Source organism: Bufo gargarizans, chromosome 1 (genome assembly GCF_014858855.1).
Source record: "Bufo gargarizans isolate SCDJY-AF-19 chromosome 1, ASM1485885v1, whole genome shotgun sequence".
Classification (NCBI taxonomy): domain Eukaryota; kingdom Metazoa; phylum Chordata; class Amphibia; order Anura; family Bufonidae; genus Bufo; species Bufo gargarizans.
Window position 1 is genome coordinate 404,302,191 of NC_058080.1, and position 15,122 is coordinate 404,317,312.

Genomic DNA, 15,122 nt, shown 5'->3' on the forward strand with positions numbered 1-15,122 from the left:
GTGGGCTGGGGCTTGCGCCAGGTAGATTGCGTCCGAAAAAACGGCTTCTTGCGTCTATCCTGGGCTGGGCCAGAGGAAGAAGAACCGGCCGCGGGTCTAGACCCGGTGGGCTTGCGAAAGGACCGAAAACGGGACGAACCAGCGCGACCACGGGGGGCGCCCCTCGGCCTGGACTGGGGGAGGTGAGTACTCTTCCCACCCGTGGCCTCAGATATAAGTTCGTCCAGACGGGTTCCGAACAAGCGGGAACCCGTGAATGGTAGGCCAGCCAAAGAGCGTTTGGAAGCGGCGTCCGCCGCCCAAACCTTCAGCCAGAGTTCCCTCCTGACAGAAACTGCCAGGGCAGAGGAACGGGCAATGAGGGCACCCGCATCAAGAGAGGCCTCACAGACAAATTTTCCGGCCTGGACAATTAGTTGGGCTAAGGAACGGAGGTCCTGTAGAGGGACGTCCGACCCTAACTCCCGTTCCAGTTGCAAACCCCATTCAGAGACCGCTTTACCAGCCCAGGCGGAGGCAAAGACCGGTCTAAGGGCCGAACCAGAGGCAGTAAATATGGCCTTGGAGAGGGATTCCGTACGACGGTCCTCAGCAGACTGGAGGGAAGATCCGTCTTGTACAGGAATAGTAGTGCTTTTGGACAGGCGAGCCATGGGAGGATCAACCTTAGGCGGGGACGTCCACGTGGTCACAGAATCCGCTGGAAAGGGATAACAAATGTCCAGCTTTTTGGGTGTAACAAAGCGGACGTTAGGCCGGGTCCAAGCCTTGGACACCACAGAAGAAAAATCTGCGTGGATGGGAAAGACCTTGGAGGCCTGTCTGGGGCGAAGAAAGGACACGCCGGCCTGTTCAGAGCTGGGGGGGTCATCGTGTATGTGAAAGGTATCACGGATGCTAGTGATAAGATGCCCCACCGCGGACGCCAATTTGGACGGAAGCTCTGAGTCCATGTCCACGTCCGAATCCGCCAGTTCTCCCTCAGAAGGCGTATCCCTTTGAGAGGATAGACTTGACTGAGCTCGCACGCATGGCGGAGAGAGCGAAGCATCTGGAGAAGATGTGCGCTCAACCCTTGAACGTTTCTGAATATGCCGGGCCCTGGAAGATTCGCTGGGAGGCAGGGAACCAGTGGGGGCGGCAGAAACGGTAGTCCCAGCGGGTGCGACAGGGATTGTGGCAGCCTGCGGGAGAGGCGGTCTATCCACGAGACGGCCCACTACGTGTGTAAGGCTTTCCACCGCCTGAGACAGAGACCTAGCCCAGTCAGGGGGTTCAGAGGCACCGGGGGGCGCAGCAGAAAGCGGGCCCTGCACCGGGGCCTGACATGCAAGGCAATGCGGCTCAGATTGCCCACGCGGAAAAAGTTCCTTGCAGGCGGTACAGGCATGGTACCAGGGTTTGGGGGCACCCGTGGGATCTGACATGTTGAAAAAGTGGTCGTACCCTGATACAGAGACCACAAGGGGTTGCAGCAGCTATGACCAGGAGGGTTAGGAGAGGGTTAACTGTCCTACCAGTGTCAGAAGAACGTCAGGAGTGAAGTCCAGATCAACAGCTGCAGAAAGGCAGCAACAGCAGAGAGCGTGCGTCCCAGAAACGCAATCTATGCACCAGGAGTCTCCCACGTGGCTCAGCTTCCAGAACGGAGTGAGGAAGCGCGGCAAAAAAAAAAAAAAAAAAAAACCTCAGCAGAGGCGCGGGAAGAAGCTCCGCCCCCTACACGTTTGAATGTCTCCTGTGAAGGAGAACGTAACTCCGCCCCCAATGACGCGCGCGCGCGCGAAAAAGAGCACGCCCCCTGCTGCCGTGACTCTCAGGTTTATGCAGGAGCGTGAAAAACGAAAACCTTTGTCCGTAGAATAAGGCCCGCAGGCCCAAGTGCGCGGCGATATGCAGGTGGGTGACCTCACCGAGCCTCCTCTGTCACAATGTCCCCCGCCGAGCCCGAACCGCCGATGTCGGGCCTAAGCCCCGCCCCCCGATCACGCACGGAGCGGCGGGGAGGGAGAAGGATGTCAGGAGAGTAATCCGGGCCCTATAAACAGCGTGGGGAATCAGCCATTGGGGAGCGGAAGCAGCCGCAGATGGGGAGATCTACAGAGCGCTCAAATGACGACCACGGGTGCCCCCTGAGCAAATAGGGACAGGGTATGGGCTGGAAAAGCCATCTTACCTGTCTTCACCCTCAGTTCCTTCCAGCAGGGTCGCCCCTTCAGCTACTGGCACCGCAGTGGCAGGGAGCTGGGAGAGGGGCTTTGCGTGCGGGCGACCCCCTAGCTGGCGGGATGTAGGGGAGCCATTGCTGCCCAGATCCCCTATTGCTTCTGTGGGGGAGGCAGCAGTGCAGATAGTTGGCACTGGCGCAGCTCACCCCGGGAGAGCAGAGAGGCCAATGCGTCTCTGGTATCCCTAGGAAAAAACTAAAATAAAATAACAAATTAGAGAAAAAATTACAACAAGGAGAAAACAGCCCTGCAGTAGCAGGGAGTGTCTTGCCTCCTTGGACACTAAGCTAAAACTGGTAGCCTCTATCTCCAGGCTGAGGGTATAGCTGATGGAGGAGGGGCTTAACAGTTTTACTTAGTGTCACGCCTCCTAGGGAGCTGAGCTATACCCAAGGTCTGTGTCCCCCAAGGAAAATGGGCGAGAAAATCAATTTCCGCTAACTTATGCCAAAAAAATACATTTCTATGAACTCACTATGCCCCTCATTGAATACCTTGGGGTGTCTTCTTTCCAAAGTGGGGTCACATGTGGGGTATTTATACTGCCCTGGCTTTTTAGGGGCCCTAAAGCGTGAGAAGAAGTCTGGGATCCAAATGTCTAAAAATGCCCTCCTAAAAGGAATTTGGGCACTTTTGCAGCCTAGATGCGCAAAAGTGTCACACATCTGGTATCGCCGTACTCAGGAGAAGCTGGGGAATGTGTTTTGGGGTGTCATTTTACATATACCCATGCTGGGTGAGAGAAATATCTTGGTCAAATGCCAACTTTGTATAAAAAAATGGGAAAAGTTGTCTTTTGCCAAGATATTTCTCTCACCCAGCATGGTTATATGTAAAATGACAACCCAAAACACATTCCCCAACTTCTCCTGAGTACGGCGATACCAGATGTGTGACACTTTTTTGCAGCCTAGGTGGGCAAAGGGGCGCATATTCCAAAGTGCACCTTTCGGATTTCGCAGGCCATTTTTTACAGATTTTGATTGCAAAGTACTTCTCACACATATGGGCCCCTAAATTGCCAGGGCAGTATAACTACCCCACAAGTGACCCCATTTTGGAAAGAAGACACCCCAAGGTATTCCGTGAGGGGCATGGCGAGTTCCTAGAATTTTTTATTTCTTGTCGTAAGTTAGTGGAATATGAGACTTTGTAAGGAAAAAAGAGAAAAAAAAAAAAAAATCATCATTTTCCGCTAACTTGTGACAAAAAATAAAAAATTCTAGGAACTCGCCATGCCCCTCACGGGATACCTTGGGGTGTCTTCTTTCCAAAATGGGGTCACTTGTGGGGTAGTTATACTGCCCTGGCAATTTAGGGGCCCATATGTGTGAGAAGTACTTTGCAATCAAAATCTGTAAAAAATGGCCTGCGAAATCCGAAAGGTGCACTTTGGAATATGCGCCCCTTTGCCCACCTAGGCTGCAAAAAAGTGTCACACATCTGGTATCGCCGTACTCAGGAGAAGTTGGGCAATGTGTTTTGGGGTGTCATTTTACATATACCCATGCTGGGTGAGAGAAATATCTTGGTCAAATGCCAACTTTGTATAAAAAAATGGGAAAAGTTGTCTTTTGACAAGATATTTCTCTCACCTAGCATGGGTATATGTAAAATGACACCCCAAAACACATTGCCCAACTTCTCCTGAGTCCGGCGATACCAGATGTGTGACACTTTTTTGCAGCCAAGGTGGGCAAAGGGGCACATATTCCAAAGTGCACCTTTCGGATTTCACCGGTCATTTTTTACAGATTTTGATTGCAAAGTACTTCTCACACATTTGGGCCCCTAAAAAGCCAGGGCAGTATAACTACCCCACAAGTGACCCCATTTTGGAAAGAAGACACCCCAAGGTATTCCGTGAGGGGCATGGCGAGTTCCTAGAATTTTTTATTTTTTGTCGCAAGTTAGTGGAATATGAGACTTTGTATGAAAAAAAAAAAAAAGAAAAAAATCATCATTTTCCGCTAACTTGTGACAAAAAATAAAAAATTCTAGGAACTCGCCATGCCCCTCACGGAATACCTTGGGGTGTCTTCTTTCCAAAATGGGGTCACTTGTGGGGTAGTTATACTGCCCTGGCTTTTTAGGGGCCCAAATGTGTGAGAAGTACTTTGCAATCAAAATCTGTAAAAAATGACCGGTGAAATCCGAAAGGTGCACTTTGGAATGTGTGCCCCTTTGCCCACCTAGGCTGCAAAAAAGTGTCACACATCTGGTATCGCCGTACTCAGGAGAAGTTGGGCAATGTGTTTTGGGGTGTCATTTTACATATACCCATGCTGGGTGAGAGAAATATCTTGTCAAAAGACAACTTTTCCCATTTTTTTATACAAAGTTGGCATTTGACCAAGATATTTCTCTCACCCAGCATGGGTATATGTAAAATGACACCCCAAAACACATTGCCCAACTTCTCCTGAGTCCGGCGATACCAGATGTGTGACACTTTTTTGCAGCCAAGGTGGGCAAAGGGGCACATATTCCAAAGTGCACCTTTCGGATTTCACCGGTCATTTCTTACACATTTTGATTGCAAGGTACTTCTCACACATATTGGCCCCTAAATTGCCAGGGCAGTATAACTACGCCACAAGTGACCCCATTTTGGAAAGAAGACACCCCAAGGTATTCCGTGAGGGGCATTGCGAGTTCCTAGAATTTTTAATTTTTTGTTGCAAGTTAGTGGAATATGAGACTTTGTAAGGAAAAAAAAAAAAAAAAAAAAAAAAATCATCATTTTCCGCTAACTTGTGACAAAAAATAAAAAGTTCTATGAACTCACTATGCCCATCAGCGAATACCTTAGGGTGTCTTCTTTCCGAAATGGGGTCACTTGTGGGGTTTTTCTACTGTTTGGGCATGGTAGAACCTCAGGAAACATGACAGGTGCTCAGAAAGTCAGAGCTGTTTCAAAAAGCGGAAATTCACATTTTTGTACCATAGTTTGTAAACGCTATAACTTTTACCCAAACCATTGTTTTTTTGCCCAAACATTTTTTTTTTATCAAAGACATGTAGAACAATAAATTTGGTGAAAAATTTATATATGGATGTCTTTTTTTTTTGCAAAATTTTACAGCTGAAAGTGAAAAATGTCATTTTTTTGCAAAAAAAATCGTTACATTTTGATAAATAACAAAAAAAGTAAAAATGTCAGCAGCAATGAAATACCACCAAATGAAAGCTCTATTAGTGAGAAGAAAAGGAGGTAAAATTCATTTGGGTGGTAAGTTGCATGACCGAGCGATAAACGGTGAAAGTAGTGTAGTGCCGAAGTGTAAAAAGTGGCCTGGTCATGAAGGGGGTTTCAGCTAGCGGGGCTGAAGTGGTTAAAGACACAATGATGGATGCAGGAAATCCCTCTTATCCTTATAAGAGTGGGGGACCAATGCCTACGGCATAAATGACAACTGAATACCAGGTACGGTCCTCAGCCATCCGTCTGTCCCATAGACAGTAAATAAAGCGCGATTCTAATTGCGTTCTACTCTTTTTGGGCTAAAATAACAAAAATTATTTATTCAAGATTTTCAGCAGTTTTTCCACTACAGCTTTCACTTCCAGTACATCAGCACTGTTCTGACAGCTTCATCTGTTACAATACTGTTTTTTAAGAGGCCCGAGTGCCAACTTCTCTGTATCTGAGTGTTAATTTAGGAGAGGTTTCCTATAAAACTAACATACACAGTTGATACTTACTTGAGGTAGTTTTCAATCTGTGATAAAATACGGTCCATCTCTACATCCTTCTTTTCATACAATTCTTTACCAACCCAGGGCAAGGAAGAAAGAACGACATATATATACCAATCAGATCGAACCTAAGATGGAAGAATAACAAATTCAAGCCAAAACCAGCAAGACAAAGCTGCACTACTCAGGGATTCAGGCAAACACACTTGGGTGCCTTAGCACCGAAGTCTAAAAGTTAGATGCCAAAGTTACCAGTTTCTGAAGTACCATCAACGCAAAATATAAAAGTTGCTATGGTCAACACACAAATACAATCCGCTATCAGCATGCATAATTCAAGCTATTAAAGGGCTTTGAGTTTAATTCTCCCCAAGACAAGTTCTGGGGTTATGTTGTTCTTCTAAAGCAGGGATGCTCAACCTGCGGTCCTCCAGCTGTTTTAAAACTACAACTCCCATCATGCTCGGCTGTAGGCTTTCCGGGCATGCTGGGAGTTGTAGTTTTGCAACAGCTGGAGAGCCGCAGGTTGAGCATCCCTGTTCTAAAGCAAGCAACAGACGGAAAAAAATGCAAGCCCAAATTTTTGGTAATCGATAAATCCTGCAAAATGGGCGATTTTTTTCCACAATATCAATTATTTTCCAGATGGATGGTGTCTGGTGTCATACCCTACATGTACCTTTTATTAGCAGAACATAGTACGCATGAAGCCTGGTCCTAATTTTGTATCTAGAACGGATACACTGAAAATATTTCTTACCTGAGGTATATCTTCTTCCTGTGCAACCCCAACAAAACTTTCAAACATTGCTACCATGGAGGGGGCTGAGATAACATGGCAATTCACAAGATCTGATAAAATGCGGACCTTCATGTTGGTCACAGGGGAGAAAGAAACAATGGTCAGTTGTATCATTACCGGAAAGCCACAAAATGAAAAGTGCTTTCTTCTAAACCTGGGCTAGGTTCACACAGTATTAAGGCATGTTTTATTTCTATTTTAATCAACTCTCAGGGAGAAACCTCTCATTCTACTTGTTACCAGTGCATTCAACTGGTGTGGGTGCTGAACAGAATACAAGAGAACTTCCACTTCTCATCAGACATCTGATCAAGAGGTACAAATACATCAGAACGTTCATAAAGCCTGACCAAAACCGGAAACCACATCTAAGGCTACTTTCACACTAGCGCTTGATCGGATCCGTTCTGAACGGATCCGATCATATTAATGCAGACGGAGGCTCCGTTCAGTACGGATCCGTCTGCATTAATAACTTAGAAAAATTTCTAAGTGTGAAAGCAGCCTGAGCGGATCCGTTCAGACTTTCAATGTAAAGTCAATGGGGGACGGATCCGCTTGAAGATTGAGCCATATGGTGTCATCTTCAAGCGGATCCGTTCCCATTGACTTACATTGTAAGTCTGGACGGATCCGCACGCCTCCGCACGGCCAGCTGAACGCTGCAAGCAGCGTTCAGGTGTCCGCCTGGCCGTGCGGAGGCGAGCGGAGCGGAGGCTGAACGCCGCCAGACTGATGCAGTCTGAGCGGATCCGCATCCATTCAGACTGCATCAGGGCTGGACGGAAGCGTTCTGCTCCGCTCGTGAGCTCCTTCAAACGGAGCTCACGAGCGGACAGCAGAACGCTCGTGTGAAAGTAGCCTAAGAGGTTCTGAACTAACTAAACCTGGTCTGCAACAGACTGTTGGTGCTATTGGCAGCTGCATTTTCAGAGAAGAAGCATCTCCATTAGTCAATTTTTCGGGCGCAAAACCTAGCATCAGTGGTATCAGCAGATTGCCCTCACAAACAGCGTGAGCAAAGTTCCAGCAGAGTCTCATTTCATGTGAACAGGTCAGTATTTCTGCATAGATTAACTTTAACAATATACAGTCAGGTCCATAAATATTGGAACATCAACACAATGCTAACATTTTTGGCTCTATACACCACCACAATGGATTTGAAATGAAAAACAAGATGTGCTTTACCTGCGGACTGTCAGCTTTGAGGGTAAGTACAGCCAAATCAGGTCAACGGTGTAGGAATTACAACAGTTTGCATATGTGTCTCCCACTTGTTAAAGGGGTTGTCCGGGTTCAGAGCTGAACCCGGACATACCCTTATTTTCACCCCGGCAGCCCTCCTGAGCCTCGCATCAGAGCATCTCATGCTCCGATGCGCTCCCGTGCCCTGCGCTAGATCGCGCAGGGCACCGGCTCTTGTTATTTCAATAACACACTGCCGGGCGGTAACTTCCGCCCAGCAGTGTGTTCGGTGACGTCACCGGCTCTGAGGGGCGGGCTTTAGCTCTGCCCTAGCCGTTTTACTGGCTAGGGCAGAGCCAAATCCCGCCCATCAGTGCCGGTGACGTCACCGGGCTGCCTGTCAGCCCCATAGAGAGCCCGGTACGTCACCGGAACTCAGAAAAATGCCTTTGCCCTGCGCGATTTAGCGCAGGGCAAAGGAGAGCATCGGAGCATGAACTGCTCCGATGCTCATGTCAGGGGGGCTGGCGGGGGGAAAATGGAGGTATGTCCAGGTTCAGCTCTGAACCTGGACAACCCCTTTAAGTGACCAAAAGTAAATGGGACAGAATAATAATCATAAATCAAACTTTCACTTTTTAATACTTGGTTGCAAATCTGAATTTAATACTTGGTTGCAGCCTGAAGTCTGGAACACAGACATCACCAGACGCTGGGTTTCATCCCTGGTGATGCTCTGCCAAGCCTCTACTGCAACTGTCTTTGGGTCCTGCTTGTTCTTGGGGCATTTTCCCTTCAGTTTTGTCTTCAGAAAGTAAAATGCACGCTCAATCGGATTCAGGTCAGGTGATTGACTTGGCCGTTGCATAACATTCCACTTCTTTGCCTTAAAAAAAACCTCTTTGGTTGCTTTTGCAGTATGCTTTGGGTCATTGTCCATCTGCACTGTGAAGCGCCGTCCAATGAGTTCTGAAGCATTTGGCTGAATATGAGCCGATAATATTGCCCGAAACACTTCAGAATTCATTCTGCTGCTTTTGTCAGCAGTCACATCATCAATAAATACAAGAGAACCAGTTCCATTGGCAGCCATACATGCCCACACCATAACACTACCATGCTTCACTGATGAGGTGGTATGCTTAGGATCATGAGCAGTTCCTTTCCTTCTCCATACTCTTCTCTTCCCATCACTCTGGTACAAGTTGATCTTGGTCTCATCTGTCCGTAGGATGTTGTTCCAGAACGGTGAAGGCTTTTTTAGATGTCGTTTGGAAAACTCTAATCTGGCCTTCCTGTTTTTGAGGCTCAGCAATGGTTCACATATTGTGGTGAACCCTCTGTATTTACTCTGGTGAAGTCTTCTCTTGATTGTTGACTTTGACACACATACACCTACCTCCTGGAGAGTGTTCTTCATCTGGCCAACTGATGTGAAGGGCGTTTTCTTCACCAGGGAAAGAATTCTTCGGTCATCCACCACAGTTGTTTTCCATGGTCTTCCAGGTCTTTTGGTGTTGCTGAGCTCACCGATGGGTTCCTTCTTTTTAAGGATGTTCCAAACAGTTGTTTTGGCCACGCCTAATGTTTGCTATCTCTCTGATGGGTTTGTTGTGTTTTTTCAGCCTAATGATGGCTTGCTTCACTGATAGCGACAGCTCTTTGGATCTCATCTTGAGAGTTGACAGCAACAGATTCCAAAAGGCAAATAGCACACTTGAAATTAACTCTGGACCTTTTATCTGCTCATTGTAATTGGGATAATGAGGGAATAACACACACCTGGCCATGGAGCAGCTGAGAAGCCAATTGTCCCATTACTTTTGGTCCTGCAACAAGTGGGAGGCACATATGCAAACTGTTGTAATTCTTACACCGTTTACCTGATTTGGATGTAAATACCCTCAAATTAAAGCTGACAGTCTGCAGTTAAAGCACATCTTGTGTGTTTCATTTCAAATCCATTGTGGTGGTGTAAAGAGCCAAAAATTTTAGAATTGTGTCTGTCCCAATATTTATGGACCTGACTATCTTTATAATCCTAGTGGCAGGTGCCAGCAGCTTATGCACAAGTCTTGCCTGCTAAGCCAGGTGCTGGGAACTCTCCGGGCAAGCACGCCTACATCTAGTGTCTATGCCAGCTGTGGTGCACCTGTCAGCAGTCTCCTCAAACACTGCATTCCTACCACAGTTTTCAGCCCATGTCAGGGCCATCAGCTAAAATAGTACCCGTCAGAAATATTTCTCTTAAAAAAAAAAAAAAGCAGACATCAACTGTAAACCAGGTAGCAGCATATAAGTCACATATACATGGTACTGCCATTTTGAAGGCTTCCAAAAACAAAACAAAAAAACTGTGACTCTTACAAGATATGCAGCCTCGATATAGGCTTCGGACTTTATGGCTTCTTTCAGGTTACGGAGCATAGCTTCTACGAATTCTCCACCAAAATTGTAGTTTCTTGCATTCAGCAGGCCCACTAGTGTTGTGTAAACCGTCATCTTAAGAGGCAGATTGCGAGTGCTGAGGGTTATGAATTGAAGCACAATAAAACCATCATGTAATTAGACCAGGGCCATAACATCTATTTAAAGTGAGACATGCATAGTGCAGGTTGATAAACAAGAGCTCAATATCTATTGAGATACATTCCCCTTAAAGAGGACCTTTCACGGGTCCAAACATTATAAACTAAGTATCAGGATATGTAGTGCAGGGATCTAACTGCACTTACTATTTTTCCTGAGTGCCGCTCCTTTCGCCCGCTGTATTCTCCCGCCTGGTATTAATTAATAGCATCGGAGCAATGAGGAGGAGACTGCCCTGTTTCTCAATGGGCGTCTCCTTCTCCCTGGCTGTAGCGCTGTCCAATCACAGCGGAGAGCGTCACAACTAGGGAGAAAAAAAATAAAAATAAAATAAAATTGGATTGGACAGCGCTACAGCCAGGGAGAAGGAGCGCCCACTGAGAAAGACTCAGTCTCCTCCTCATTGCTCCAATGCTATTAATTAGCATACAGAGTGGGAGAATACAACGGGGCCACAGCTGCCAAACGGAGCAGTGCCCAAGAAAAATAGTGCAGGGATCTAACTGCACTTACTATCTCCTACGTATCCTTATACTTAGTTTATAATGTTTTGACCCATGAAAGGTCCTCTTTAAACAGACATAGTGCACATTAGTAAATGTGGGTCAAATTAAACCCCCAAAAATGGCACATCTAGGTTTAGAGAAATGATCTGTGTCCAGTGACCAGTCTGCTTGCGGGAGAAGGCATGTGGTCTAACATTTTTCACATATTAGGCCAGGAGGAGGCCATGAGGAGAGGTTATCATTATCTAGTACCCAGAATACCGTTTTTGAGGATTATTTCGGTTTCAGCAAATAGATGTAACTACAACAACTTTTTTTAAATCACATGATACTCAATTTCCAAGCAACTGATCAGGTCCAAACAGTGAATATATTAGTACACAAATAGCTAAAGGAAAACTCCTGATGATAGGTCATCAATATCAAAATATCAGACAACCCCTGTAATACCATTTCCTGACCTTAAATCGTGGACTACCCTTGTAAGACAGAAGAAATCCCAGGAGCTAGGTAGTCAACGCACCTATGTATTTGCTATTGATGTATAACTTCCCGGCCTATACATTACAATTATCTAAGGAAGCACCAATTGCTGGGCCTCAATTTTCAGGTTGACCCATGGACTGGCCTATTGGCCTCCAAAGATCCTCCGTAGGGCCCATGCACACGACCGTTGCCCGTTTTGAGGTCCACAAACTGCGCATCTGCAAAACACTGATAGCGGCCGTGTGCGTTCCGCTTTTGGCAAAAATAAAATAAAATGGGCCAGGCCAGCGTTGGTCTCCCGTCTGGCGGGGAAATCTCGCGCCTGCACCGTCACGCTCAGTATTCGGAGCAGGCGCAGTGAGGGAAGGACGTTAGACAGCCTCACTGCGCTGAATATGTCGCAGTGAGGAAGCCGGCGAACGTCCTTCCCTTACTGCGCCAAATACTGAACGGGATGGCTCAGGTGCGAGATTTCCCCGGCAGACAGGAGACCAACGCTGGCCCTGTCAATCAAGTGTAAAAGGGCGTGGACAGAGGTAAGCGAACGGAGCCTCCAGGAGCAGGTGCAACGCCCCCATTGCTCCTAGAGGCCAATTTGCATATTATAAATGCTCGTTTTTCTAAATAACAGCGGCACATAGTGACATGGGACTAATATAGTTATGTTCAGCTGACATGAGCATATCGCTAATGTCAGCCAGGTTAATATCCATTTTTCTGATGACAGAAACCCTTTAACTATTGAAAGATCCAATTCAATAAAATATATATCATTTTTGATATATTAAAAGGGCCACTGAGGGATTAAATATTTAATTATTTTTTTATTTTAATATTAGGGATCCCTTAATATACAATATACTAATGACCCATCAAATACCCTCAGGAGATTGCTTTTGTATATAGTTTAAAAAATATATATATTTCTCCATATTTATTCCTCTATATTTACATTTTAATATTTATGCGTTTACATTACATAATTAGATTATCTTATGTGTGTCTATATTCTATATATATTTTGCATATTCTATATGTTTTAAAAAGACACACGGAGGTCTTATAATATATCATAAACAATTTGGAATATGGAGTATGAAATGTGCAGATATATAAAGACAAAAATGTATGCGTTTATATTTTTTTATACACCATATCATAAATTATATATTTTTTTTTTCCCCCTCATACAGATCAACATTTTAGAGAATGGTTCATAGATTTTATATTTAGTTTTTATATTGATATTCCAGTTTGCTACTTTGCACAATCCTATCCTACTTAGGAAAAGGAGAATAATGATTGACCCAAGAATGAGAATCTCATAATAAGGAAATCGTATCGCCTGACTCCAGGGACATGCAGTTCCGGATGCCAGGCAGGTCATTTGTTCAGTAGCTTAGCCCTGCTGCGGGCAAGTAGCAGGGCTGAGATGGCTTTGTTTACCGGAGAGTCACGCAGTGGATCGGCGATGAGATGGGCGTGGAGAGGCGTTCCCATGGCGATGGGGACGCTTGAAGTTAAATATACCATCGGATTGGAGAAAACTCCGATCCGATGGTATAATCTAAACCCGAGGTGCTCCCATGGTGATGACGGCGCTGCCATCCACGGCACCTTAGGGGTTAACTGCGCGGACGGTAGCTCCCTGTCAGAGGTCGGGTGCCAGGAATGTTTCTACAATGTTTGCATTGGTGGGCAGTGTGCCCTACCCGGTATTAAAATCATTGGTTGGCTGTGCGCCCTCCCCCCTCCATCATAGGTGTCAGCGGCAGTTTCGATCGGAGTCCCAGCAGTGTAATGGCAGGACGCTACTGAAGTTCTTGTCTGCCATGGTCAGTTACTCTGCAGCATTATACTTACATACGCTGTGGCCGCCCAGCGCTCCTCCTTCGTGTAACTCACCGGTCTGTGCGGCGCATTGCTTATGCTTACAGCAATGCGACGCACAGACCTGTGAGTTACAAGAAGGAGGAGCGCCGGGCGGGCACAGCGCATGTAAGTATAATGCTGCAGAGTAACTGACCATGGCAGACAGGACTTCAGTAGAGTCCTGGCTGCCATGGTAACCGATCGGAGCACCAGCCTTACACTGCTGGGACTCCGATCGGAACTGCTGCTGCCACCAATGATAGAGGAGGAGGGCGCACTGCCCACCAATGGAAACATTGTAGAAACATTCCCAGCACCCAACCTCTAACAGGGAGCTGTGATCACACCAGGCAGTGCGTTCAGGCCTGATTCTGTCCAGAATGCACTGCACAGCATTGCGGCCGGCTAACTATGTTGTGGGGCAGGAGGGGGCGTAGTGGTCTGTTGAAGTGATTGGCACCATAACCATTGGCTGCAATGCGATCGGCTGCACAGAATCGCAAGGTACATTATGCCTGCGGTCCAGTCCAAACAAAATGCTGCAAGCAGGCATAATTGCGATCCTATCGCCTACGGCTAAAGTGCCATTTACTTCAATGGATCGTCTTGCCCCCTCCTGCCCCACAACAAAGTCAGCCAGCCGCGATGTAGTGCATTCTGGACAGATTCACAAAGACTGAAACACAAGCCAGCCACCTCCCTGCGTGGCAGTGCATTGAAATATGGTTTTAATAAAAAAAATATATATTTTTTTGTATCAGTACAAGTAGATTGTCATGAGCGACAAGTAGATTTAGCCCCCGCTTTAGTCCTTCGACAAGTCGTTTTTTATTTCCAAACAGGTGTGTGTGTGTGTGTTTTCTTGAATCGCATCATATACCAATGTAAATCATAAAGGATCGCTGGGAACCGGAAACAGAAGCAGCGCTCCATTCTGGAACACAAGGAAATCAGAAATACATTATGCGTTCCACGGCAGAACGCAAGAAACCTGAAGTACGCGCTAAAACATGCTCAACACCGGAACCCACAAGCAGTGTGCCCTGCCCTGAGCAAGGTCCTGTTATTTTGGGCTGTATTTTTATGCTAAATATGTCAAGTTATGTATGTTTTTTTGTCATATGTTAAGCTCCTGATGAAGGGGTCTTTATCCCTGGACCCCGAAACAAATTGAGCGAATTGTATAATAAAGGAATTGATCTGAAGCTACTTGTGACTGGGCTGCCATCAATACCTGTCATTCTACAAGCGATTCTGGCTAGGGGGGTTTTGCTAGTGTCTTGAGTTTATCCCGCAAACCACCCCCCTGTGAAGTGAGTAAACCATATATTGGAATAACATTAATATTTTTAATCCAGACCCTTTGGCCTATCTGAGCCTCTCTTTATTATTATTATTATTATTATTATAACATTTGAGCCATTCCTTTCACTGTGGTCTCTGTGAAATTCCTAAACTCAAAACCCTATACTATACTGATCAGCCTAACTAAATAGGTAAGTAACACATGCAGCACAACCTCTACCTTCATTTTCGGTGTCTCACCTTTATATGTGTCCCTACCTCAGATTACTTATTCACCATAAGGGTTTGGCGCTTTTATCTGGGACAGAAACCGGTTAGTCTGTTTTGGGTTCATTTTTTTAATTAACGAACCCACATGCTACCAGCCCTATTTATTTCACGGCCTCTAATAGAACAGCCCTATCCTTGTCCATAATGCGGACAATAACAGGACGTGTTCTATATTTT

General features: G+C 46.1%; 1 protein-coding gene across 1 annotated transcript in view; it reads right to left on the bottom strand.

The window, feature by feature from the left end:
* The window catches only part of NCBP1 (nuclear cap binding protein subunit 1), a 92,547-nt gene that overhangs the window by 65,887 nt on the left and 11,538 nt on the right, over positions 1-15,122 (bottom strand). The window contains exons 4-6 of the mRNA XM_044271306.1: positions 10,285-10,441; positions 6,688-6,795; positions 5,934-6,055 (exon numbers count right to left, since the gene is read on the bottom strand). Of these exons, the coding sequence (XP_044127241.1) occupies positions 5,934-6,055; positions 6,688-6,795; positions 10,285-10,441 (387 nt within the window). The remainder of the gene's footprint in view (positions 1-5,933; positions 6,056-6,687; positions 6,796-10,284; positions 10,442-15,122) is intronic.